The following is a 26036-nucleotide window of genomic DNA, read 5'->3' as shown; positions in this document are numbered from 1 at the left end:
TGTCCCGCGCGGCCCCGCCGGAGCCGCAAGATGGCGGACACAATGAGGGGGAGCCGCCTCTCCGCGGCCTGACCGCGCCGAGCCCACCGCCCTCCGCCGCCCCCGCGGCCCCTCACTGCCCCTTGCCGCCCCTGACCGCCCTGCCCCGCCCGGCCCGGCCGTTCCCGCCACCGCCCGGAGCCCCGCCCGGCTGCCCTCAGCGCCGCCGCCCTCGCTCGGTGCGGCCCGGCGGGCGGGATGAAGCTGACGGACAACGTGCTGCGGAGCTTCCGCGTGGCTAAGGTCTTCCGCGAAAACTCGGACAAGATCAACTGCTTCGACTTCAGCCCCAACGGCGAGACCGTCATTTCCAGCAGCGACGATGACTCCATCGTTCTCTATGACTGCCAGGAGGGCAAGTGAGTGACGGGGCTGGGGCTGCGGCCTTCGGGGTCTGGGGCAGTGCCTGGGGCACGGGGCTGTGAGGGACCGTGGCGACTGCCCACGGTGGCCTTTGGGGACAAGCTGTGCCCGCACATCTGGCCGGGGAGTTTCAGCTTGAGCTTCTTTTCAGTCGTTTTTCAGCCGTTTTTCAGCGTAGGCTTCTGAGTAGAATCCCAGCGGCAGGGATGGCAGCAGCATGGGTTTGCCGGCTCCACGGGTGTACTTGTTATCTTGGTAGGTTGGAGACAGTCGTGATAATTTCCTAAGAGTAAGCGAAAGTTCACTTCTGTGAGAACTAAACAGTTACTAAGCCTAAAAGGCTTAGTCTGGTCACATTTCCAGGTCTGACTTCTCGGGCTTCTCTGGGCTCAAGTCTCGCTAATTAGTAGAGAAGTGGTTGTTGTGAGCAATGTGCAGATGTGCCCTTTTAATGCCTCATTTGAGTGTAACTTCTTTGCTAAATGCTTTAAGCCAAAAGGTGCAGATGGTGCGGTGTGTATCACTACAACTATAAAAAGCTGATGGTGTTTTCCATAAAACCCAGTTCCTAAGTGGTGTCTTGGATCGCTGCAGACAAACGTGGTCCTCTGTTTTGAATCATTTTCTCTAGTTGTGTCCTTATCTGTAAAGCACCTGTGTGATTTGCCTGTGTCTTCGAATAGTCTGTTTGGATGTAATCGATCAGGGTTGATTGATTTCTGTTACCTAAGCGTAATGAGTTGAGAGTGTGTTTCTGTTTCGCATTTAACTGTCCGGGTTTAATCTTTCTTCTACCATTGATCACATGGTGCTCATCTTGATTTTCGATGAACTCTCAGAGTTTTGCAGAGCACTTGAGATCTGGTGCTCCTGTTCAGCAGATGGAAACCTACACCAAGGGCGTTTGTAGTCTGTGAGAGTTGGAACAATTTGAGCCAAATGATGTCATTATGCCATTAAAATCTTTCTCTGTACTTTCTCACACTCTGTACAAGTGTGCATTTGTCTACTTTAAACTCCTTCAGGTTTTAAGTTTTACATGTGCTTATTGGTGTAGAGATGTAGTTCTGAGGTTGTTGGTTGTTCTTGGTTTTTTTATAGAGTCAGGACCGGGAAGCATCACATCCACACAGAACGTGAAAGGCGAAGAAGTGTATTATAGGACAGGGAATAGAAAGGTCAGGGTAGTGCAGGAATGAAAAAGAAATGGCCTGGGAGTGTCAAGACAGAGATATGTCAGTGTTGTATATATATTCTAGTAAACTAGAAATTCCTAACCCTCCTGCTTTTCCAAGCAGGCCAAGACATCATACTTGCTGGGAGGAAAGATTGCCTCCTACATATTCTCTTTATTTGTGGCATACCTCTTCTATATTATTTTAGACTTCTGTGTACTTTGATTGCTTTACACATTAAAATTGTTGGTGTTCCCCATCTGCTAGAATGAGCTCTGACGTTAAAATATTTAATTTTGATTTATGTAAGAACAGGTAACTCTATACGTATGGATTGTGCCATGGATCGTATCCCAGATCTTAATTATATACAGTAGTAGCAGGGCTGAGTGATGTTAATGCAGATGGTATTGATTGCTCTTCCCCTTTCAAACTTGTAAAGAATAGTTTGATGGGTTGGAAGGCATTTGGCCCTTTCATTCCTATCTCCATCTAATCCTGATGTGCTTTATAGTCAGGGGGTTTGCTTTAATAAGGTTAAATGTAGATCAGTGGTCCTCTACTGCAGTGCTGCAGGGCAGTGAGAGTAGTTTCAAGGTAACTTCTGTGTCAGGATGCAGTTCTCTGGTGGTTATAAAATTTTAAAGTTATTTGAAAGCTTCTCATGCACTGTCAACTGGCTTAAAAGTGTAGCTGTCATTTTTAGGGGTAGCTAAGGATGCAGGACACACTTGTTCTCTAACCTGGAAAGTATTACTTTGTCACTCAAAATTCATGTGAAGATGGTATTTCAGGTCCCTGAGTGATCATTGTTGTGGCAGTTTCAGGGTTATAGTTGGTTTCTTTTTCCTTGTAAATCAAGATTTCAAGAGCCTGGAACTCTCACCTGCTTAGATATAATGGCCAGGAGGAAATGTCCTGCTTGCTGGGGTTCAGTGTTGGATACCCTACTTCCTCAAATGGCCTGAAAATCACTTCCTTTCCCTGTGTAAAAGTGGGAAAATCTGGTGTGTGTCCCCTCTTAATGAGCAGTTCTGCTGGTAAATGAAAATGCAGCCGTTTGGTTGTACTTAAGGAGTATCCTTACCTAGTTTGCTTTGTTTTGCCGCACCAAAATAAGTTGTTCAGCCCTATCAGAGTGTGCTCAAGTCCATCTTGGTGAACTTCAGCTTGTGACAGTGTCAGGACAGTTGAAACAGTGCTGTGTAGCCAAGGGCTGACAGGACAAGATTATCTCCTTATCATGTATTGTTCTGGGCTTAGGCAACTGACATGAGCATCTAATGATTTTGGTCCTGAGATTCCATTTCTGTTTCAAAGTGTGCAAACAACTAATTTGTTACTAAATTTTTAACCCACCCTGCATCACCAAATCCCTCCACATCAGGCTGGCTCAGAAGCATAAGAGGCTCACTGGAGTCTGCTTGGATTTGAGGAAGGATTGTGAGAACTTGCAGGGCAGTTGTGTGTTGGGATGTACGGCAATCCCTGAGGCTGGGAACAGCCTGGCTGCACATTGGGGACCCTGCAGTGATAGAATGGTGCTCCAGTAAAGGTTTAGCTTGTGTTTTAGTGTATATCAATTGTGTGTTATTGAAACAAATAAAATGACAGATCTGGACTCCTGCTTTACTGTGGTGTTTGCTGGGCACACCCACATTCCTGGTTGTGGTGATGTTTTACCCACAGCAGCAGTGATTCAAACCGAGGCATGAATGATATTGCAGGCCTTGCCTGTGTTTTGTTTCATCTTTGTAGCAGATTTGCCTGAGATCTTGTATTTTTCTTTGTCAATATTGCTTTATTTGTAGGTGAGCTGAATAGATTTGCCTTGACTTTGGAATTGTTTTAGTGATTGTGATTTGCTGTTAAAAAGTACTTAGTTTTCTTGTTTGTGTTTAAAATAGTTGACTGGCAGCAGTCTTGTGTGCAGTGACACACTTCTCTTTGTGTCAGTTTACATGAAAACTTCACCTTTCATAGAACACAGAACTCTTTTTCCTTCTTTTTGGTAAATGTACTTTTGTGTGTCTGTTGATCTTTATTGTCTCTATGTTAATTTATTCTAAATAGATCTTCTGAGGTTTAAACTTGTAATAGAAAAGGAAAAGCCAAACTAGGCATGGGAGAATCTAATACATATAACATATTTTGAGATTGGGGTTTTTTCTTGGTTTGTTGTTGGGTTTTATCCCCACCTGATTGGTCAACATCGTAGCTGAGGTAACTTCAGAAAGCAGTGTGGGGTAGTATATCATGCATAATGTTAGAGTGTGTCAAAATTTAAATTAGGTGTGCTTTTTCAGTGTGTGGCATGTTTAGATCTGAAGAATAATTTTTAAAAGTGCTGGAGTTACTGGGGAAGAATCAGTTGAGATTTGGTCTGTGGTACAGGTGGTGTGTGGCTTTGCTTTACTGCACTTGTATTGGCTTTCGCTTCATGAGAACTTGTCCCCAACAAGTTTGTTTGAAGTCAAAGCCCTATGGCTTCTGCTGTTTGAGAATTGATATTCAAGAATGAATGTCTGTTTTTGTTCTGATATGAAAAGTCTCCAACTTGTGCTCTTTTTTGGGTGTGTCAGGTTGAGGCTAATGAAAAAAGGAAAAAGTCCAGTGTAATAGAAATACCTGGTCTGAGGTGTAGTCTGACAAACTTTTCTCTTGGCAGCAGTATTGGTTTTGAGTGCTCCTGCTGTTCGTTTCCGTTCCCATGCTGTTTGTCTTTAGTTGTGTGAGAAGAATATTTTGTGGGCCTGTGTAATAACCAGAGTTATGAGTCTCTGGAATAAAAATAGCTCCTGGAAGAGATGGCATTTCTGGTGTTGATCAGTACCCTCACTGCTCCACTGCCCAGCTCTGAAACCTTCCTGCTTCTTCGGCTGGGCATGAAAGGGGTGGAGACCTTGCCCTGCTCAAACAGGCACCACTGCTGTGAAATACCCTTATTAGCCAGCTGCTTCCAAGCTTACCCTGCCATTTGAATTTCTGGTACTGCAGTGCATTACCTGCTTACCACACCCCCCAAAAGCCAGTTCTGTAGACTGTGTTTGCTCTCACTAGTATTTTTCATTCTGTTGCAAAATGTTAAATTTCTTTTTCTAAGATTGGATACAAGTATAATTCTGCAATGGTTTGGAAAAGTCCCTATGTTACTATGTCTGTTAGAGATGACTGGTATATAGATGTGTTTGGGTTAATACCCCGTGAATGAGACACCCTGTTCTAGGGTTTGAAGTAATAGAGAACAAAGACAAATTATGCTCAATCTAAAATAAGCAGCAGATGAATGGGAGATTTGAATGGGCAAGGGCACAGTAAGGCAGTGCTGCTTGCTGTGCTCATTATGGTGGCTCCTCCTTTTCTTTTTGCGGTAGACGTCATAGGAAAAGAAATGTTTGGAGGAGACACATGCGTTTAGCAGGTGTTACAGAGACCTCCTCAAGCCTAGGGATAGTTTTGGAGATACAACAAGATCCTTTTTTGAAAATAAAATACAAAAGTTTTTCTTTCTTTGTATAAAAACATATGACTTCTTGAAACAAACATGTAATGCCTCAGTGGGAACAGGCCTTGTTGATGTGAATTTTGTTTTGAGATTTTTGTTGCAGAGAGTGCAATTATTTGTGCTTCCTTCTGACAGACCAAAGAGGACCCTGTACAGTAAGAAGTATGGAGTGGACCTCATCAGATACACGCATGCTGCCAACACTGTTGTGTACAGCTCCAACAAAATAGACGGTAAGTGATCCACTGGAGTGGAGCATATTCATCTCCTTACACTGCATATCTGGATAATTAGAGGTAAAGATTTGGGAAAAAGTTATAACAGCTCTTCAGCAATGAGAACTCTGTCAGGGGCAGATAAGGGAATTCATGTCCAACACTAATGCACAGCTTGGTGCTAGTCCCTTGAGCTTCCTTACATGTTTGTTCACTGCTGCAGTAACTGAGGGACTAAACATTGTTAGGGAGATAAAACTCGGGTTCTTCATTGGGCTGTTCAGTTGGTGTCAGTGCTGTCATCGGCCTCTGCACCTTCGTTTCTTACATGAGTGAGGCGGAAGGAGCAGCTGGGCCGAATGCCACATCTCTGTCTGGTGCACACAGCTCAGCTGCAGAGGAAGGGAGGGCAGCAGCTTCAGGCAGCTCAACAAATCACCAGCCAAGCCTGGAGGAGGTCACAGAGCTCAGTCTTGGTTATGTTCATCGTAGTCAATGTCTGAGAATTTTGCGATGACTACGTCTCTGAGCACAGCACTTCACAAATGGATTTTAACGCTGTACTTTTAGACTCATAATTTCTGTAGTAGAGGTTTTGGTTTGGTTTTTTCTTTGCACAGATGAAACTTAACAGTAGAGGTGCTGGTACCTTCTGATGTGTGCTGGGCTACTAAAGGAATTGCAGAGGCTGTAATTTAGAGAAGATGGAAGTTAAGAGTTAGGAAGTTGGGTTAAACTAGAGCAAGCTGGGCCTGAAACTAGAGGAACAAGGAAGTCTCCACCAGAATTAGATTTAATGGTGTAAAAGGTTTAAAAGTGTCACAGGAAGCACATGCCTTTTTAGTCTGTTTCAGAATCTACTTATTTTTAAAATTATATTATTACTATATGTCACATTTTTAATTTGGCTGTTATTTAATTTACAATAAGTAATAATTAACAATCTAATGAAGCATTTTAATGCCATTTTGAATACTGAGTTTTTGTTTATAAGCACTGGTAAGCCTTAAGACTTAAGTCTTCCTGCTGCAGGGTAGCATTATGGTGAACACTTAATTAGAAGAAGAGAAAAAGAGTCATGTGAGAATGTTTGTTGCTGTTACAAATTGTAACCGTAATAAAACCAACAGTGTGTTCTGTGAGAGTCCAGGTACTCTGTAGTCCCTAATGCATGTGGTCATGGGCAAGGTGCATTGTATTAGCCTGTTTTGCAGGTATTGGGAGGGAAAATTACCTCAGGAACATTCTATAGGAATGCTGGTGCTTGTTTGCAAGCTTTTTTCTGTTGAATGTTTTGTTGCTACCAATCTACTTGGGAAGATTTCCTCAAGACCTCTGGACTTAATTCCCGTTGCCTGATTCCAGGCTGAGGTAGTAGTTTGTACAGTTTGAGGGTCTATGATACCACCCGGTACAGGAGATAACTGTACAGGCCACTGCCTTGCCTGGGACAGAGCACTGCCAGCAGTGAGCATCACAGAGGAGCACAATTGCCCAGTGCTTCCTCTTTAGCCAAGGAGGATGGAATTCTGCATGGATACTTCAGAGATCAGGTAATGACACTTCTTGTAGGAAACAAGAGATGAGTCCTAATCGCAAGTTTGAGGCATGTTGGTTCTATCCAGTGTGGGATGTGACACTGGTGTTAGGGATTTATATTTTGGATAACCACCTCAGGTCACTTAGAGCTTTTCAGAACTGTCTGTCACCAGTACTACATTTCCAGTTCATTCAGTCAGCTTCAGTTTGCTTCTGAAATACTGGAAGGTGGTTTAGACCTCTGATATCAGCTTGATGAGCAAACTCAGGCAACAATGAGAACTTGATAGTTTTTTCACAGACAGAAACTTCTGCTGAATGAGCCTTTCAAAACATTCTGAACACAGCAGCCCCTCTGACTGTCAAAACGCCCAGTTCATCTTGCATCCTCTTGGCACATGTTCTTCTGAGTCAAAAGTAAAATGTCCTTGACCCTCAGCAGGACTGGTTGTTCCAGCAGTACAGAGTCTGCACATAAAAAGTGGCTTCTGTCTTTTAATAATTGTTTCCTCCTAGAAGGATTTATTTTAATTTTGGGAGGAGGTCTCAACAGCGTATTCCAGAATTGTGGGCTACTCTTGGTATGTTCACCTATACTCGGGATAAAATTGTCACTTGAGAAATGTTGTGCTGCTGCTCTCATCTATTCAATTTATGTTTAAGGGTGCTTGTAGTGCACTAAGCTTTGGACTACTCTGTCCTCTTCTTAGAGCTTAGTGCAGAGAAAGTGTGAAGTTGTTGATTGTCAGATTAAACAAAAAGAAGAAAGATTTGCTAATTTTTAATATCTTATCCTAGCTTCAAAGTTATGGTTTTATCTTTAGCTGAGTGCCAGAATTTGTACATTTCCTGTGTGTACTGCTTAGTTGGAGATTTGTTTGCTGAATGTGTATGTAGGAAAGAGAGCAATACTCATGCTGCAAAGCAATATGAAGTGGTATCAACTCTGTAAATTTGATACTCTCCATTTCGTGAGAGCAATGGAATAAAACCTGCTGCTACTTAAATTTTAGCACCTTTGAAATTACCTTGCATAAATCACATGACAGTTATTTTTAAAATGTTACATGACTTCAGACTGTGGGAAGTATCTTTTCCTGTTGCCTAATTTTTACTTCTGCTTAAGAACTGAGTTGGTTTATGTCTGTTTCTAACTTGATTCTCTTTCGAAGTCTTACTTGAAATTAAATTACCAGACTTAAGCACTGTGGTGAGATTACTATTGCTCTTGGGAGCAAGTTACTATGTGATCTCTTTCAGATAACCTTGGGCCGGTGGTATAATAAAGCTTATGGTTTGTTTATGTTTCAGACACAATCCGATACCTCTCCCTGCATGACAACAAATACATTCGCTATTTCCCGGGGCACACGAAAAGGTGAGATGTGGCCTGGGGGCAGGGCAGGAGAAATTGAAATGAGAATGGTAATGGGCTTGACTTCCATTACACTTGGTTCATGCTGCTTTTTGCTTAGTTCAGTTATTGGTTTTCACACAGCTGTTGGGGTGGGTGTTGCTGCATTCACTTCTTTGGTTTGTCTCTGATGCGTGTGGGTTTCTGTATTGCAGGGTGGTTGCTCTTTCAATGTCTCCAGTGGATGATACTTTTATTTCTGGATCTCTGGATAAAACTATTCGTCTTTGGGATCTCCGCTCTCCAAATTGCCAGGTAAGTTATAAAATTAATGTGCACAAAATGTTGAGTTTTCAGTTGGAAGAATAAAAAATGGTTGTGTGTTTGTAACAAACTAAAAATACTGCCAGAAGTGTATGCTGCTGATTTAGTGTTGACACATTCCTGAAGGAGCCTGGGTCAGGAATCTCTGTGCAGAGTGTGTGTGTGTGTGTCACATTGTGTAACAGCACTTGCTCTCACCTGTGTCTCTGCTGGAGAGGCACTGGGGAGGGCAAGAAATAACACCCACAGCTGATGAAACAAGAGAAGGGCTGGGTGTCATCAGCTTGTTCATCAGGCTGCTACCTTATGCAGAGGGTGTTCTCTCAGAGTTGGCATCTCTCCTGTGTTGAGAATTCATCTTATCTGAGTGTTTGTGTGTCTAAAATTGGCGCCTTGATGCAATTAAATTTGATGAAGAAACTGGCGATCTAAAGTAACACAGCAGCCATATGGTCTGCCACCTCCTTGCATCACCTCTGTTGTTGATCAGAACTGTTTGTGAGCAGGTTTGACTCGATAGCAAGACAGCAAAACTGTTTTTGTTTACTTTCTTTTCTGGAATGCTTTACTCTTCGTAGTGGAAGCAGGCTTGTAAGAGCTGAGAAAAATACAAGAACTGGCAGCAGTGGCAGGAATGAAAGACTGAAAATAGAATCTCTACCTTTAGTGGTGCTGAGTTGTTTTGTCCTGGTATCTGGGTACACAGTGTTGTGCTCTCATATTTCCCCATCTCTCTGGCATATTCCTCCATCTCTCTGTTTTGCTTATGAGAGAGGGCTCCTTGCTTGTTCCAGATGATGGAACTGTAAATGAAAGAGAAAGGAAAAAGTTACATTTCTTACAAAACGTTTTTATCGTTCTTCAAACCAAGCCTTTTCTTAATTTTTTCTTAATTCTGCTTTTTTTTGGGAATAAGCCTTTAATTCCAGCATGTAGGCTTCCCTTGGGATGAAACTCCAAGTTGCTGCACATGAGGCAGGGTTGTAAGTGCAGTAGCCATTCTGTGACTTATGCTAATGTCTGAACTTGTAAGAATGGTAAAACTGGGACTTGTAACTGGAAGCTGCATCCAGCCAAGTTTGGGAAACAGGTTGAGGAAGTGTTACTTGTAGTTTTCAGTTGGTCCATGAGATGGCAGCCATACTGCCTGGAAATATTCCTAGGAAACCAGAGCTGGCCCACTCACCAGGGCCCTGAGCATTGGCTGAGCTCTCTGCCTCAGAGACCACAGGAAAACTAATCTATGAGGGAAAAAAGAGAAGTAGTAAAATCTCTAAATTTGCCTAAAGAGGAATGCAGAAAGAAATAAAAATGCAGAAATTTGTTAAATGTGTTATGGATTTAATCAAAGATGTGTTCTTGTTTATGTGCATACAGTTCATGGAAATGTTTGACTTCCATGCACAGACTGGTAGTCAGGATACAGAAGATTACATATTTTGTTGGCTTTTAACAAACTTCCTCAAGTGTTTTCTATGATGTGACTTAAGGAAAAGGTAACATTAAAAATAAGCACTGGTAGTAACCTATCAATTTTAATATGTGTGAAAAATGCCATTCACTTTTGTTAAAATTTTAGAAATTTAATAGTAATGAAAATATAATAAAAATTAGGACTATAAGAGACAATAAAATGCAAAGAATTATGGATGTCTGGGTGCCTGGCACTCTGCCTCAAAGCACACCTTGCTAACAAAGGATTACCCCTAAATAGCAATAGCCTATTGTATATTCATATATCTCATACATGATTCAAACATTCCTTTCAAGTAGGGTGTTTCTGCTTAATTTTGGCTTCCCTCCCCCATCTTGTAAATCAATCTTCTTGGTTCCTCGAAGTCTGAGCTTTCCTGATAAGGAGGCAATAATTCTTCTCTTGGGATCTTGATGTCTGTTGCTGTTATCTCTATCCAGATAGGACAATGTGAAGAATCTCTTGATTATCTATTCCATTCCTTGAGATAGTTACAAAAAGTGTCTTACATCCCATAGTTTCTATTTAAATATTGTGCTATAGCCTAAAAACTGTTTACCACACTACTTAGAAGAGATTAATACACCACTACTTAAAAGAGATGAATACAGCATAACTGTCCAACATAACACATAGAGTATTCATTTTAATATTTGCAAAGAGCCAATATTATAATATGTATCCATAACATATGTAAGGTCTATTGGCTTCCAGCAGGTATGAGGTTTCATTTAACAGGCATATAAAGCTCAGCAGCAATATTCCCTTGCTTTCCAAGTACTTTTTTTCCTTCTTGTGCAGCCATGAGTGGTTGCTGTTGATCCCAGCCAGCAGTGTTTTGTGGTGCTGCCTGGTGTGGTTATTAACACAGCCATATGAGCCTCCCTTCTCTGGAGACTTCTGGAGTGCATGACACCTTGAATGAGTTTTTGATTTGTTTCATTGTAAACTTTGTCACTGAAGCAAATTGGAATCCCTGTAGATGACCTAAAATTGAGAAAGCTGAGTTCTGAACCCTTGTAAAACCTCAGTATTTACAACTGAAATTACTTTGTTCCACCCCTAGTGTGCTGTCCTGCTCACAGTGGACTCAAAGTGGGGTGGTAGAAATATAAGCATCAGTCTTGCAAAATAATTCTGGCTATTTCTATTTCTAGGGTTTAATGCATCTCCAAGGGAAGCCAGTGTGTTCTTTTGACCCAGAAGGTTTGATTTTTGCTGCTGGAGTCAATTCTGAAATGGTGAAGCTTTATGATCTCCGTTCTTTTGACAAGGTGAGGTACCCTGACTTCCCTTTTTACAGCTTTTATCTTACAAGAAGTAATCTAAACTCAGTGCTCAGAGGCTAGATTTGTGTACTCAAGCTTACTGTCTGGGTGCCTCCTTGGCATGCAGGGAGTTAGTTAGCACACATTTCGTGGACAGAAACACAAGTCCTGAGGTACACTCTGAACCCATGCTGGAGCGCTAACTCTTGAACCTGCTCCAAACTGCAGTTCAGGCTCTTTGTTGTGTGGTTTTGGCCTTTCTTTCCTTGCTGCTTATTCTGGAAGAACGCTGGCAAAGATTGACCCAGGACTGTCCGAAAGGATGGAAATTTCAAAGGAAACTGTACTGGTGTGGTCAACTGAACTGAATAAGCACTGAGCATAGTTAGGTCCATGGTTCTCAAAATGACGATTACACTGGCTCAAATTCTTTCTCTAACTTCATTTGGCAGCCTTGTTTGAAAACCTGTTCCTACCTTAATTTAATTTGTGCTGTTGATTGTGGTAGAGTATGAAACTGTTGGATTGAAACAGCCTATTGCACTCTTTTTTTGTTTTGGAAACTAGATTTATATATTGAAACTTACACCTGTAAGAGACATGTTTGTCTTGACACTGTCTTTTGGTATCTTAGGGCTAAGGATTTTCTTTTAAAAAATCTGAGCTGTTTTTCTGCACTAAGGTTAAAAGCAGATTCTTGTTAACAGCAATATGAACAGTCTTCCTCACGTTTCCCATTTTCTGTCTGCAGGGGCCATTTGCTACATTTAAGATGCAATATGACCGAACGTGTGAGTGGACAGGCCTGAAGTTCAGCAATGATGGGAAACTCATCCTCATCTCCACCAACGGCGGCTTCATTCGACTGATCGATGCCTTCAAAGGAGCTGTCTTGCACACATTTGGGGTGAGCCTGCTGCCTCTGGTACTTGCTGGAAAACCTGGTGTTAGTTTGGGGAGCAGGTGCCCTTTGGTTGCGAGATTGCTGTGGACACACTCTCTACTACATATTCTCCTGTTTTGTGCCATAGGGTTATAACAATAGTAAGGCTGTCACGCTGGAGGCATCATTCACACCAGACTCTCAGTTCATCATGATAGGTAAGATAATTCTTGGCAAGAATTTCAGCGCTCCGAAATTAGCCGTATTATGTAGGGCTAAAGCTATGTCTGTTAGGAAACAGAATGTATTTAAATAATACAATGCAGCTGTAAGCTTTCTTTGCACTGATGGTGTTCTGTTTTGTTAGATTGCTCTTTGTTCTCTAGACTGAAATGTAAAAAAGCCTGCAAGAAGTCTTTTCTTCTTTTCCTATATATAAATGCTGTTCCAAAATAGATAAGGAGCCAGGAAACAGTTGTAGTGTGGGAAAACTGATCACACAGTTTGCTAGTGGTCCTCTCCCTGTGGCTAGGACACCCTCATGTGCTGCCTCACAGCATTTTGTGGCTGTGTTGTGGCCATCCCCTGATGACCAAAGCACATGTTTGTGCTTGGGAGACTGGTCTCGTAGCATGGTGCATTTGTACAGGGCTGTTCTTACTGGTGACATTCTGGGGCAGCCGCAATTTGTTCATGTGGCTCTTGTAAACCCCCATGTCTGTGGAACAAGTTCTTAACCCTTAATAGAAGCTGTAGGCATCAGTCTGGTGGCTCCCAGTGTATGATTCCCCTGGCCCTCTGCAAGATAGACTGCTGAGGGAAGCAGGTGGCAAAAATCAGCTTCAAACTTCTGTACAGCCTGGTGCTGCACCTTGGGCACCCCACAATGAGCACTTCAGTCACTGCTGCCCAACAGGACCTTTGGACACAAGTCAGATGAGTCTGTGTGGTGCTTCCCCATCCTAGAACTTTATATTTTCTACTCATTTCTGTGGCTGATATATCAAATATGTTTAACCTTGTGGTAATTTGATATCCAGATCCTCATTTTTCCTGTATGAGTGATGGTCTTGGCAATCCTCCCTTTCTTTTGTTCTGGCTGAGATCTTCCTGACTGCAGAGAAGAGGGGTGGGGTTTTTGTTTAGTTTGTCTCTGGAGAGCACTTTATTGCACATATTTACCTTCCTGTTGTGCTCTTCCAAATAAAAACAGTAGTCGAAGTTCCAAACCACTTATTCCTGTTCAGTTTTTACATACGTTAAAATTGCAACTCATGCTTCTTAATTTTTTTCCTGAAAGGCTACAGACATAAATACAGAAGAAGAAAATGCTTTGCATTTTTATTAGGAATCCTGTTTAAAATGAGTCTAAAGCAGAACTGAATTAAAAAATTCTAAGTTCTCAGCCTCAGAGTTTGAAAAATGTAATTTTAAAGTGAAAAACTTGTTCCATTATACTAATGTGGAGAGTCAATATCTCCAGGGAAGCTTCTGATATTTGGTTTAGTGCATTGAAATCTCGTTCCCTTCCATGGTGAAAGCTTTGGCTTGATTCTGTGCCCACTGAGTGAGACATTTACCTGTGTCTGAACTGAGAACTTGTGTGAACAATGACTCTTTCCCCAGCACTTGGCCTCTCCACATTGGTGCAGGTTGGCCAGGGTCTCTCCTCCACAGCTGGAGGTGTCAGGTCTCCTTTCCTACTGGGTGACAGTAATTAACATCTTTGCCTGAATAGTGTTGCCCTGTTGTGTAGTTGAGTCTCTGCAGTGCAAAGATAGAAACCTACCATTTGGATACAGGTGTTTCAGCTCTATGATGTTTTGCACATGCCCTTGTGGCACTTGGAGAACTCTAAAATTGTATTATCAAGTTGAGACCTACCTGTTCCTAAAGTTCTGACAGAAAAAAATGTTCTTCCTTTCCTCTGCTGACATCTCTAGTGCATCTTGCGTATCTTGTTTTCCACTCCTACCTTCAGGTTCAGAGGATGGGAAGATCCATGTTTGGAATGGAGAAAGTGGGATGAAGGTGGCTGTCCTGGATGGAAAACACACAGGTCCTATAACCTGTCTGCAGTTCAATCCAAAATTCATGACTTTTGCTAGTGCATGTTCCAATATGGTAAGGAATGGGCATTAAGTTCCTCTGAGCTCCATGAGGTGCTGACCCTTCCAGACATGACTCTGAGAAGGCTTAGTGCCTCTTATGTTTGCTTGCAGAAGGTGGCAGCTCCTACAGGATGCTGTAGGAGAGATTTGTGTTCTGCTATGAAAAGATGTTTTCTTTCCTCCTCTGTAGGCCTTCTGGTTGCCAACTATTGACGACTAGTTCCTGTGCTGCAGCCGCTGTGGGATGGCTCCATACTGCTAACAGCAGCAGGTCATTGCAAGCATAGTTCTGGAATTGCCTACATCTCCTAGACTGTGTTCCTGTTCCTGCATATTTTCCATGTCTTACCTTTATCTACAGCATTCCGTTGTGAGGACTGCTTCTCTTGGCCTCCTGGCATGCTCAAGAAGCAGTATGCTACAAGTTCTTACCTTCCATGCTCAGCAGGCTTTAGCCTAAGATGGAACTGACACAGTGTCATTTCTTAGAGCCCTGAAGTCTGTTTTATCTACAAAATGTTTGTGGCATTTTTTAAAGCTGTAATTATGTGTTTTCCTGCTGTAAATGCACAAGGCTATTGATGTTCCAATGTGGAGCGTGCAGTTCCTTTCCATAAGTGCATGTTTTTAACGTCTGGGATCTCTGGTTTCACTGCAGTCCACAGATGCAAATACTTCTGTGCCAAATGTGAACACTGACAGTTTTCAACGGCAGATGCTGGATTCTCTTGCAGTGGAACATGCACCAGAAGTGTGGGTAGCTGTGAATGTACCTCATACATCTTGTCATCCTTTTTTTTTTTGGCAATTTAGTGTGCAACTGCACAGGTTTCATCCACTGTCAGAGATTGCCAAAGCCTCCCTGCTGTTTGCTGTGTCAACATCCTGGAGGTGCAGACAGCACTGCTGAGGTCCAGCCAGTGTCCCAAGCAATAAAGGAGTCTGTCAGCAGAAGATGGAGAAACCACACTGAGACTGAAAGCACAGTCTGCCTGTGTATCTTCCTTATGTACCATCTTGGCTGATCTTACTTGTAAATAATCATGGGGTGGGTGGGCAGTGGGAATGGGCCATATTTTTTTACTTTTAGATATAAAAGAATATGATGTGGGCCAGTAATGTGAGGTGTCTAGGCTGTTTACTTTCACCGATGCAGTTTTCTGCCCCCTGGTTTGTAAATAAGCTCCATGAAATTCATCCCACAGCAGGCTTAGACTGGTATCCCTTTGTTGGTAAAACTAATGTGGGTAGTCCATCACACAGTTTGGCACTGGTCTGCAGGTTTTTGGTGATAGCTCCAAAAGAGCCATGCATCCTTTGTCAGATGGTGTCTTCAGAAATGAATTTTAAAAATCTTAGGCATGACTGTGCTGACTCTGCTTTGCTGTGGACCTGCTCCAAGGAATGCTCCTGCAAAGTGATGGGGGGGTACATGCTCTCCTGCCTCAGGGGCTTGTAGCACTGAAAAGCTGGCTGGCTGGTCTTCAAGCCCAGTTCCAGGGTTTTTTTCCTGAAGTGCTGCTTCAATGGAATGCATTCACCAGCAAGCTGGGACAGGCCTGGCAAAAATGTAGTGTTCACTATATTCTTGCCTTTCCAAACACACTTGGGGTTGTGCTTGGGAAGTCTGTTCTTTCCCTTGCCCAGTCACATGTGCTTCCCTGCTCATAAATATGAAAAGCTGGCAAGGTGACAAGACAGTAACAGGCGTGTTCTTTCTGCTCTCCAGGGCCACTCCACACTGGCAAGCCGTGTTGGAGCATTTTCCTTAGGTCAGTTTCCTGATGTTCCCCTGTTACAGCAAAGTTAATCTCGGCTGTATATGGTTCACATCATGACTCTCTGGAAAAGTAAATGCCTTGTAGAACAGCTGTTTCTATTTTGCTTTTTCTTGCCTATTTTTTGTCCCTTCCCAGTCCACAGAAAGGTGCTATGCTAAGAGCTGGGGATGGGCACTGAGCACTTCTGTGCTGCTGGTTTGGTTCAGGTTGCAGCATTTGGCTGTGGCAGTGCAGGAGCCCTGCCCACACAGGGCAGGCTCGCACTGTGGTGCTCCATCTGTGCTGTGGTTGTGGCTCTGCTGCTGCTTCCACATGGGGCATTTCTAACCACAGGTCTGCAGTGTGAGTTTGCTATCCTCCAGCAGGGTGATGGATGCTTTCCCTCTGCCACACAGGCCTGCTGCTGGAGATGCAGATGAGAGGTTCGTGCCACCCCTCTTCTGTGCTGTCCCACTGTCGCCTATAAATAAAACTGCCCCGTGCAAGGGCAGGTGTATTTCTCGGGGCTCGGTCACTTTAACTCAGCAGTGTTGCATTTCAGGCTGTTTGGTGCTATTTTACCTTCATTGGTATTTGCAGTGCTTTGTAAAATACAGATATTTGGGGTTTGTAGTGTGTTTTAACAGTCAAACTTCAGTGTCCAGTAGTAAATTATCTTTGAGGTTTTTCAAGTCTTTTGCCTGAGGAAGTAAACAGATAGCCTCTCTCCATATTCCTTGTTACTTTTGACAGGGAAGCATTTGGAAGTCTTTTATTCTATAAAAGCTCTTTGTTAATGTGGTTTTGAGCGCTTGTCTAGAGGTTGTTGTTCAGCTCTCTTCTGCTTGCAGTGTTGTAAAACATGGTGTGTTGTGGCATGGAATGTTGGAAGAAAAGGGAACCAGAGGAGTGGTTTAGGAGGATACACACACAAGCACATCAGTGGCTTTCTGGGGTGAAGAGGGATGTTCAGGCTCGTGCACAACAGCACTAGTTCTCCCTTCAGGGTGGCAGCTGAGCACCTTCCCAGGCCCCATTGCCACCCAGGGAGGCAGAGACACCTCTGTTGATGTAGCATGGAGTGCTTTCCATCTGGCTTTAAAAGGGGGATGTGCCAAGTGTTGTCAGGGAACATGAGGATTGTGTGTTTCAGACAGACAGGAAAGGTGAATAAAGCTTTTAGCTTTCAGCTTCTATGTGCTTCTCTAGGAGTACCAGGGCTGCAGTTCCTGTGTTCTTAGGGCTGCCAGCTAATGAGAAACAGATCTGATGAAAAATAGCCTTCCCAGGTCTGACAGAGTGGCCAAGCAACAAACAGCATTCCCCCTCCAAATCTGACATGTAAATTCTCCCCATGTTCTTTGGGATGAATTAAAGACCTTTCTTCAGAGCAAGGGGGAAATGAGACTCAAGAGCCTACCTCTAAGTAAGCAGTGTGGTGGCTAAGTACATCTGCCTGGGCTGTAGGAGATTTCAGGTGTAATTCTCCAAGTCAGTCTTGAAAGATTCTTACTACTTTATTGAAGCTCTCAGGTCCTGGATTTGTGCCCCAGTCCCTTTGTGCTTTGGAGGGTGCAGGAGCAATTGAATGACAAATTTGGAAGCAGCAGGGTATCTTTTTCCAATGCCTCTTGGCTATTTTAGCACTTTAAGAGACTTCACCTTGGTTTTGGGTCAGGGGCAGGAACCTGGTGAGCCTTTCACAAACTGGTCTCTGTGGTCGTGAGCTGCTCTAGGGAGTTGGACTCCTCGGTGGTATCTGCCAGTGAGTGTAAATACGTAAAGTCAAATTATGTTTTGTCACAAAATACTACCTATGTGGAGAATTCAATGTTGTGGCTGTGACCAATAAATATTTTGTAGAGAGACCACTTGAGTGCTGTAAATTCTGCATTTGTCCAGTGTGATGCAACTTGCTGGTTTCTTAGAGGGGGAATGTTAAACTCATCCATTTTTTAAAATCTCCCTTTGTTTTGGAGAGTCAGAAATTATGTAGTGGAAATTCTCATTCTTTGAAGTTACCCCTCCATAAATTCCCCCTTTTTAAGAGGATTTTTTTTTTTTGCCTATGAATGTATCAGGATAGGGAAACCTTGTGACAGTTACTTATGGAGCTATGGTGCTCTAGGTAAAGAGGTGTTCACAGCAGCCTGTGGTCTGGATGGAAGAGCTGAGCTCTTTCTCAGTAAGGTGAGAAAATAACTTCCTGAATTTGGGTGACAGGAATCCTGGGTAATTACAGTTAATGCATAAAATTGTGTTACAGCTACTGAAGGGAGGACAGCAGCCAGTATCATTACCATGGGTGAATCCTCATGTGCATTGTTTTCAGGTCAAAGTTAAGAGGATGGAAGGAGAGAAATATTTTTTATTCTACCCCTTACCTAAACCATGAGCAGATAACTAAGAATGCTGCCCCATTCCTGGGGGGAATTTCCTCCCACTGCTGGAAACAGTCTTTCAACACCAAGCCTTTGCAACAGTTCTGGTAAGGGGATGCTTCTGGTGACAAGCAAAGACAAATTAAAAGCAAAAACTCCCCAGTGATTTTTCTGAGGCTGTTTTCCTCCAGCCCAGATCTATGTAAAACCCCCAGCAGGAATAACACCACAGTAAGATGCATGGGAAAAAAACAAAGTACTTTTATTTGGACTTTCATCCTTGGGGAACTTAAAGACACACTGGGGTTTGGCTGCTTTTCTAGGGAATCCTGGAACCTGTGTAATGAATAATGAAAACCAAACCGGGGACTTGGGGAGGTGGGAAGCTTGTCCAGACCTGAATTTGCCTGGCTAATAAACAGGTTGGGAAGCAGATCCTCAGAGTTTAAGACAACTCTGGGATATCTGCTGCACTGTGTTTCTGCTGGAATAAGTGCTTGAAATTCAGCACTGCAGACAAATTGCAACAAACCGGTTTTATTTTACTTGGAGCTCTTCTACTGAATCAGCTGGTGCACTAAACACCTTTGTTCTCATCAGTGCTGCTGCTACAAAACCTGCTTTGCTATCAGAAATGACCTGAATAGAGAAAGTGTCAGCAAGTGTGGATTAAGATTTGTTAGGAATCTTTGTTAGTACACTGTGTTACTAACACACTTCAGTGTTCTTAAATAAGAGTAAGGCACATATCTTCAGGAGGCTTCTGTACACCAGGGTGAAGCTTCACTGGGCTACATCCTCTGGGTTTGAGGTGCTGCCTACAAATGGCAGCTGTCTGGGCTACTGCTCCAGCATTCCCATGCCACAGGCACAGCTGTGCCCAATGCTGTCTTGGCAGCAGCTCCCAGGTTTTCAGCACATCTCACATTACAGCAAATGGATACGAGAGATGCTTTAGCTTATGCATCCAGTTCAGCTTAGTTCAAGTCTGATTAAAAGCCAGGTCTTCACACTGGCTGGATCTCAATTGATCCTTATTGTTCAATAGTAAAAAGGGAGAGGGATCAGTAGAAATATGGATTTGAGTGTCACTGTACCGCAAAGATCTTGGGAAAAGTGCCCTTTGGTTTGCATGGCCCCCTTTGCAGGTTCTCCTTGGTCCAGCAATGAGAAAGGGGAGTGATTTGTTGCCCACTGTGCTTCTCTTGCATGTTGATAAGGAGCTAATCTTGTTCATTCTGTGCCAAGTGCTGGCTGTGCATTTCAGGTTCCACTGCAAATGGTTTTGCTGGAAGAGCAGCAGAAGTCCCTCAGTCTCAGGCTGATGCAGAATGGCACCAGAGTAAGGGGACACAGAGATGCTGTGTGCCATCCTGACAGTCAGTCCTCTTCCCTGTTGTGTAGTGGGATGACAAATACAGAGATGTCATCATAGGAGGCCTCGTGGCTATCATCCAGCATCCACTGGTGGCCTCTCTTCTTTCCCCTTGCCCTGCATACCAAGCACTTGGCCAGTTCTAAAAACCTGTGGGTAGAAAAATGCAAGGGCTAATATAGCAACTATTCCCCTTAAGTACAACGTTGAGATGTGGCTTTATGTTGTCAAAATAACAAGGTTTTTTAAGACATCAGCTTTGTAATTGTTACTTTAGGATGGGAACAGATTAGTAGGCAATTTCCAAAGTCACAGAAAAGAGTGGTCATGTCAGAGCTGACCTGGAAGCAGTGGGATCTCTGCCTGCTTTAGGTCTGACCAGGTTCTTTGGAAGGGAAAACAAAGGCAAAGCTGGTATTACCTTTGAGGATCTGTCCTGTTTTCTGCAAGGAAGCTCCTGACCACATGGGCCACCTCGTCGTTGCACAGAACATCCCAAAGGCCATCAGTTGCCATGATGAGGACATCGTCTTCCTTAATGTCATGCAGAGCAAAGTCAAATACATTCACCTGGAAAGCAGAGGAGTAAATCTGTGACAATTCAGGGGTCAGGGAGATGAGACTGCCTCTAAGAGATGACACGCTGAGACCGGGGTGCTTGGAGAAATGCTAAGCCCTGCCAAGTCTTTAAAAGATGCATTCTTCAGAGGAGCAGCTTGTTTAATTCCACCCTACAATTCCCATGTGCTGTGACTGACCTTAGGAATGCAGGAGAGGAAGGGTTTGACTTCAATGTTGGTGTCGATGACCTTGAGTTGGTGATCCCCCAGGCCTCGAGAGACAGCCAGAGTGCCCAGCAGGCGAGCCTGACCCCAAACAAAGCAAAACTGGATTGAAATGTCAGGGTGTGGGGCCTTTCAAGGCTGGTGTGTGGCTTGTCCTGACTATCTCTGTGTTGCTTTAGGACCTTTCTCCAAGCATCACCCAGAAACCTCTGGAGACTTTGGAAATGGAGGCATGATCAGAAGCAATGGCCTGCTGGGAGTGTGGAAGCAGCCTGACTGTGAATGGCTCCATGTGGCTCATGGTGTGCTCTGGAGTTAGTACATGTGCTCTGGCTAATGCACGGACCTCAGGAGGCCCATGGTGGTATCTGCTCTTGGTTTGAGGTGGCAATAAAGACAGTTGGGCTGGTTTGGGGGTGTCTGTCTGTCCTGGCAAAGGAGGTTCTGCACTGACTAGGTAAAGAGGGTGGCACATGGGTTGTAGAGCTGGGGGAGTGCTGGGACTTTCTGCTCACCCCCAGCAGGCAGATGCTGGATGGGTGCAGTCACTGCTTCTCCCTAACTCCTTCCCTCTCCAGGCTCATTTCTCAGCCTCTCCTCGAGGAGGACAGTTTGTGGGAAAGGCACTAGAGCTAAAGGAGACAGTCCCAAGTGGGAGCTGATGAAGTTCTCATCTGAAATGAGTTCTGTGTGCAAGCCCTCAGGGCTGCTCTCTGCTCTGCTGTACTCTGGAGGAGGGAGGTCTGGGTTACACCAGCCAGGCAGCAAAGGAAGCTGCTGTATCCAGGCTGTGGGACTGTGCTGTGCTGGAGAACACCAGAGCTCCAGGTCTGCTCTAGTGCCCCAGAGTGTGACATGTGTGACAGGGGCACTGAGAACCCCCAGAAGACTTGCTTGTGCCTTCCCAATGTGTAAAGCATTAAGCTACCTGCTTCCCATGACCATGGACAAGAGGATACTTGAGGTCAGCCTTCTCCACCGTCTTGTACCCCCTGGAACAGAGAATTCACTGTTGATTTGGGATTTGTCTGACTTGATAGTACAACCCAGCCAAAGCATTTTGACTCTGATTGACACTTGTGGAATCCCCGTGCACAGGCAGCTCACTGAGGATGGGGCAAGGTGCTCCTCACTCTCCTCTTCCTCCCCATCTTGTACCTGCACCAGTTGGGAACAGCCTGCGCCAGCCCCATGCCCATGGATGCCAGAAGGACCATCCTGACTGTTTTCTAACCACCCTGCCAGGGCCATGGTCCTATGGAGGGAGCTGCTCACAGCATCCTTCCCTACCATCGTGCTGCTGCTCTCACTAGCAGGATGTGCCCCTTCTCCCCTCACTTCCCCATGGGTGTGAGCAGGTAAAGCTCTGTGCCCTGTGCTGCAGCCCTGCAGGGCAGAAGGGACTCACCAGCCCTCCATGAAGTAATCCCGGTACAGGACTTTGTGGCCCACATCATCTCCCTTCAACCTCCGTGGAAACTCAAAGCGGGTGAATTCACCATCCAGGAGCTTGGGGAAAAGGAAAGCCTGGAGGAGGGAATGGAGGGCTGAGCATGGACAGGTTCTGCTTCAGCGGAGTAGGGCAGCAGAGTTGTTTCTGCCTCAGGACTGGCACTCCCAGCAGCAGAATGGAGGCCAGAATTGGGAAAGCACGTTCCAGTGAGGACATGAACATCTCCCATACTAAAGACTGTTCGCTGAATTTCTACCCCAGCCCCCTCCTGGCCCACAGTGGCCTTCAAGGAAAGCTGGAGGTCCTCTTGCCACAAGCCCTCTCTGGCCCAGTGGGATGCTTGCAGCTGGACTGTGTGGAAGGAGTCACTCACCAAGTGCTGGATTCGCTGCCTCTCTGACTCAGGGGTGAACTCGCTGCTCATGGGCACAATGCTGTCCTTCAGGACAAGAATTGCCCTACAAGGGGGAAGAGGCAAAGCTCAGCTGTGCCAGAGAATAGCTGTGCACACAAAACTGTTAAAAAAATGCCACTGTATTTCAAATAACTCCATTGTAATTGCACTACTGCAGCAGAGAACTGTGCTTGCCTGGTTTGACAGTGGTCGAGCTCGCTGTTAGAGGAATGAGGGGGCCACAGCCAAGTGAGGGAAATCACCCCTCACTTTGAAAGACCTGCCAGGCTGAGTGGACTGCTGCATTACCACCCCAAGGCTGTGTCTGGGCAGCTTTAGTCCCTTGAAATCCCCAAACTCTTCCAGAAGGCATGAGATCACCTTTCTTCCAACAGGTCCCGTGCCAGGCAGGAGGGGGATGGCTGGGCTGCACATTTACTGTCTAGGATTAAATCAGAACTGTGCTTTAACCTGGCAGCTAAACACCACTCACTCACTCACTCACTCACTCACTCACTCACTCACTCACTCACTCACTCACTCCCCCACACCCAGTGGGATGGGGCAGGTAACTGGGAAAAAGGAAGTAAAATCTGTGAGCTGAGAGAAAGAAAGTTTATTAGGACAGGAACGGAGGGAAAATCATAATGAGAAAAGAATTAGAATATCAAAAACAATTGTTACACAGTGCAGTTGCTCACCACCTTCCCAGCTGAAACCAGGACAGAAAGATGCTGGAAACCTTGCTTAACTACCAGCTCTCATTCCCAGCAACTTCCCCCTTTTATTATGACTCACCTGCTGTCCCCAGCATTGGCCACATACAGCTTTCCCTGGAAATAAAGGGCAGCCAGAGCAGTGCAACCTCCTGTCTGGTTTGTAGCTTCCATCTCCTGGCCAATGACTTCATCCTGTTGGTTTCAACAAGTTTGGAGACTGGCGTGATCTGGGCTGCTGCTTTCTACACACTGTCTCATCCCTCCCAGCAGAAATCCAGAACCAAAACTGACTGTGGATGGCCCACAGGAAACCAGCAAAATAACAGGCAATGTTGCTTCTGTACAGCCTACACAGCTGCTGCTCCTGGACTCTGGATGCTTTAGGAGGGTGATGGGGAGAGCTCAGCCTTATAGGCGCTGTATGAGTGTGACAACAGCCACCTGCCTGCCCTACAGAATTGTTCAGAGCTCCTGCAGCTTTGCTCCAGGTCAGCACTGCCAACACACAACTCTGACACGGGCCTTGGGGTCTGACCCAGCGTGATCTCAGCACATTTAAAGGTTTGGCCCAGTGTTCCAGCCTACTCAGCGAGCAGAACAGCGGACCCTGCCCTTCCAGGGCTCAGGGAGGGGCAGACTGTGGCTGCCTGGGCCAGCAGGACTGGCGCCCTGCATAGGGTACTCACACATTCCTGGAAGGCATTCTCCAGGGCTCCCACCACCAAGTCTGCTGCGTGGATGTGCTTCTCCTCCACGAACTGGGGGTCACTGTCACAAACGCAGCGCCCGCTGAGGTGCATGGGGGGCTGGGCCTCGGTGATGCCTCCCACAATCTCCTCCAGCTTCTGCTTGATGCAGTAGTGCAGATAGTTGGAGGCGATGATGGCAGCATCTGGGCCACCGTGGCCATCAAACAGCGCCCAGTAGTGACCAGTCAGAAACTGCCGTGAGGAAGAGGGACAAGACAGGGGCTGAAGAGGTTGTACAGATGGCAGGCTCAGAGCCAGGATGCCACTGCATGTTTTGCCTGACCTTCCCAACCCAGCTTCCCTTCCCTGCCACCGGTACATCTCCTCAAACTCAAACGATGCCCACGTGCTGCTCTGCCCGACCCATCATCTGAGCTCTGAGCATCTGGATCTGCACCACACCCCCTCGAGTGCTCTACTGGGGGAGGTGAGGCCATTTCACAAGAAGTGCAGCAGAGCCTGGTGAGAGCCTCCTGTGTGCCCAACTCACACTGCTGCCCAAGCGATGGCAAGACACACTGGCCCTTTAAAGCACAGGGAGGACAGGAAAGGTGAGGGCACCAAGGGCTTGCATGACCTCAAATGCTGCAAGTCATTGCTCATGGAAGTAGAAATGGCATTTGCAGACAGAGCTACGTATTTGCCAGCCACAGGGTACACAGGTCTCCTAAATACATCCAAGGAAGGGTTTCAGCGTGTGGGCATGTAGGACTGACAGATCAATCCGTGTTTCCTGAACCTGCTCCCTTGGGTGGCAGCAAGAGGCTGGCAGCAGGGTGAGCACAGCCTGCCTGGGGGCAATACCTGTGTGGAGCACAGGATCAGCCATTCCTCATCCTCCTCCAGGCCTGGCTCTCTCCTCCGGACAGAGATCTGACAGCAGGCTGCCTGGTCCTCATTGAACTCCGACTTCTCGGCATTGATAACCCTGCAAACACTCCAGGTAAGGTGTGGGGACACACTGCACCTCTGCTCCCAGGCAGCTGTGCTGGCTGCTCTGTAGCCCCTGCAAACAGCTGCACCTTGCCCCTCCTTTCCAGCCCCATGCTCCCTGATCCCTTTTCAAACTCAAGCATCTCTTTTCTGATGACTGAAATAATAAGTCATTTATGTGCAGCAGGGGAAAGCCCAGCTGGGGACACAGAGACCTGCACCTTGGCCTCAGGCAGCCCTCATCAGCAGCCCACACCGTGCCATTTCCTTGTTGACACAGTGCATTGCAGAACCACCACCCTTGCTTTTCCTTCCAGCCTTGGTAATGTTTGTCCCTGGATGGGAGCGGGCTCTCCTTGCATTTCACGCTGTGCCATCCCAACACAGTGGGGTCATAACGTGGTCTGGCCAGGACGTGGGGACAGCTCCTGCCTGATCCATCCCCTCTGCCATGTAAAACAGCAAACCAAGAGATTTCTAAAATCGTGGTTATCCCTTCCGTCGTTTTAAAGACACTTTGCCAAGAGCGTTGCTGCTCTCGGGGCTGCCCCGGCCACTTGTCACAGCGCTGGAGCCGGCACTGCGGCTGGCAGGGGCTGGCCAGGGGTGTGCCCGCCGGCCCCGGCAGGAACGGAGAGGGGCCGGAGGTTTCACCGCCACGCCAGACCTCCTCTGGGGCAGAAAGCCGCTCTCTCCACGCCCGCAGATGCTGCAGGAGAGCGAGCTGTGCCTGCGGGCAGGCACTCCGGGCCGGGGCGGCTGCAGCCGAGGGGCGCAGACAGGGCAGGTGGGGAGCGACCGCCCCGGGCACCCCGCCAGGAGTCCCCTAAGCCTCGCCCACACCCTCCGCACCCTCTAAACCCGCACTATTCCCCGGTATCGGCACCCGGCAGCGCCCCTCGCCCCGCCCGGAGCCCCTCCCGGAGCGGCCCCGCTGCCGGCTGCACTCACTCGGCGTATCCCGCGCCCCAGGGCAGCGGCCGCTCGGGCGCGGCGCCCCGCACGGCCCGCCCGCCCCGCGGGGCCTCCTCGCCGCCGCCGGGCAGGAACTTGGGCCGGCGGTAGCGCAGGGCGGGGGGCGGCGGGCCCGGGCCCGGGCCCGGTGCCGGGGCTCCGCCGGGGCGCTCCGCGGGGCCGCCCCGCCGCCAGCGCCGCAGCCACTCGCCCGACATGGCGGGGCAGGTGCGGCTCCTCCCGGCCCGGCCGCGGTCCCGCCCCGGGGCGGTGCGGAGCGGAG

At 46.3% G+C, this 26036-nt stretch overlaps 2 protein-coding genes across 2 annotated transcripts; one reads left to right on the top strand and one right to left on the bottom strand.

The window, feature by feature from the left end:
* The first annotated feature begins 11 nt into the window (after window positions 1-11).
* On the top strand, window positions 12-15284 carry WDR82 (WD repeat domain 82). The gene is made up of 9 exons (XM_084214506.1): window positions 12-398; window positions 5218-5315; window positions 8148-8214; window positions 8406-8505; window positions 11146-11262; window positions 12008-12163; window positions 12288-12357; window positions 14121-14263; window positions 14441-15284. Exons 1-9 carry the CDS (start codon window positions 238-240, stop codon window positions 14468-14470), a joined length of 942 nt encoding a protein of 313 aa, XP_084070632.1. The 5' UTR covers window positions 12-237; the 3' UTR covers window positions 14471-15284.
* Window positions 15285-18656: 3372 nt separating this feature from the next.
* On the bottom strand, window positions 18657-25971 carry PPM1M (protein phosphatase, Mg2+/Mn2+ dependent 1M; the record flags this gene model as incomplete). The annotated part of the gene is made up of 10 exons (XM_084214717.1): window positions 18657-19916; window positions 20188-20336; window positions 20525-20632; window positions 21480-21543; window positions 21960-22078; window positions 22378-22462; window positions 23197-23309; window positions 23804-24058; window positions 24671-24794; window positions 25751-25971. 10 exons carry the CDS (start codon window positions 25969-25971, stop codon window positions 19772-19774), a joined length of 1383 nt encoding a protein of 460 aa, XP_084070843.1. The 3' UTR covers window positions 18657-19771.
* Between the last annotated feature and the right edge of the window lie 65 nt (window positions 25972-26036).

Source organism: Fringilla coelebs (assembly GCF_963513975.1).
Source record: "Fringilla coelebs genome assembly, chromosome: 13".
In the NCBI taxonomy this organism is placed as follows: Eukaryota; Metazoa; Chordata; class Aves; order Passeriformes; family Fringillidae; genus Fringilla; species Fringilla coelebs.
The sequence above is the reverse complement of the archived record's forward strand: the minus strand, read 5'-3'. Positions and strand labels throughout refer to the sequence as shown.

Excerpts from the sequence above, each read along its gene's own strand:
- WDR82 (XM_084214506.1), top strand. The coding sequence starts at position 238 with ATGAAGCTGACGGACAACGTGCTGCGGAGCTTCCGCGTGGCTAAGGTC. Across the intron at positions 12,164-12,287 it reads CTGTCTTGCACACATTTGGG|GGTTATAACAATAGTAAGGC; the intron begins GTGAGCCTGCTG and ends TTTGTGCCATAG. Across the intron at positions 14,264-14,440 it reads CTAGTGCATGTTCCAATATG|GCCTTCTGGTTGCCAACTAT; the intron begins GTAAGGAATGGG and ends CCTCCTCTGTAG.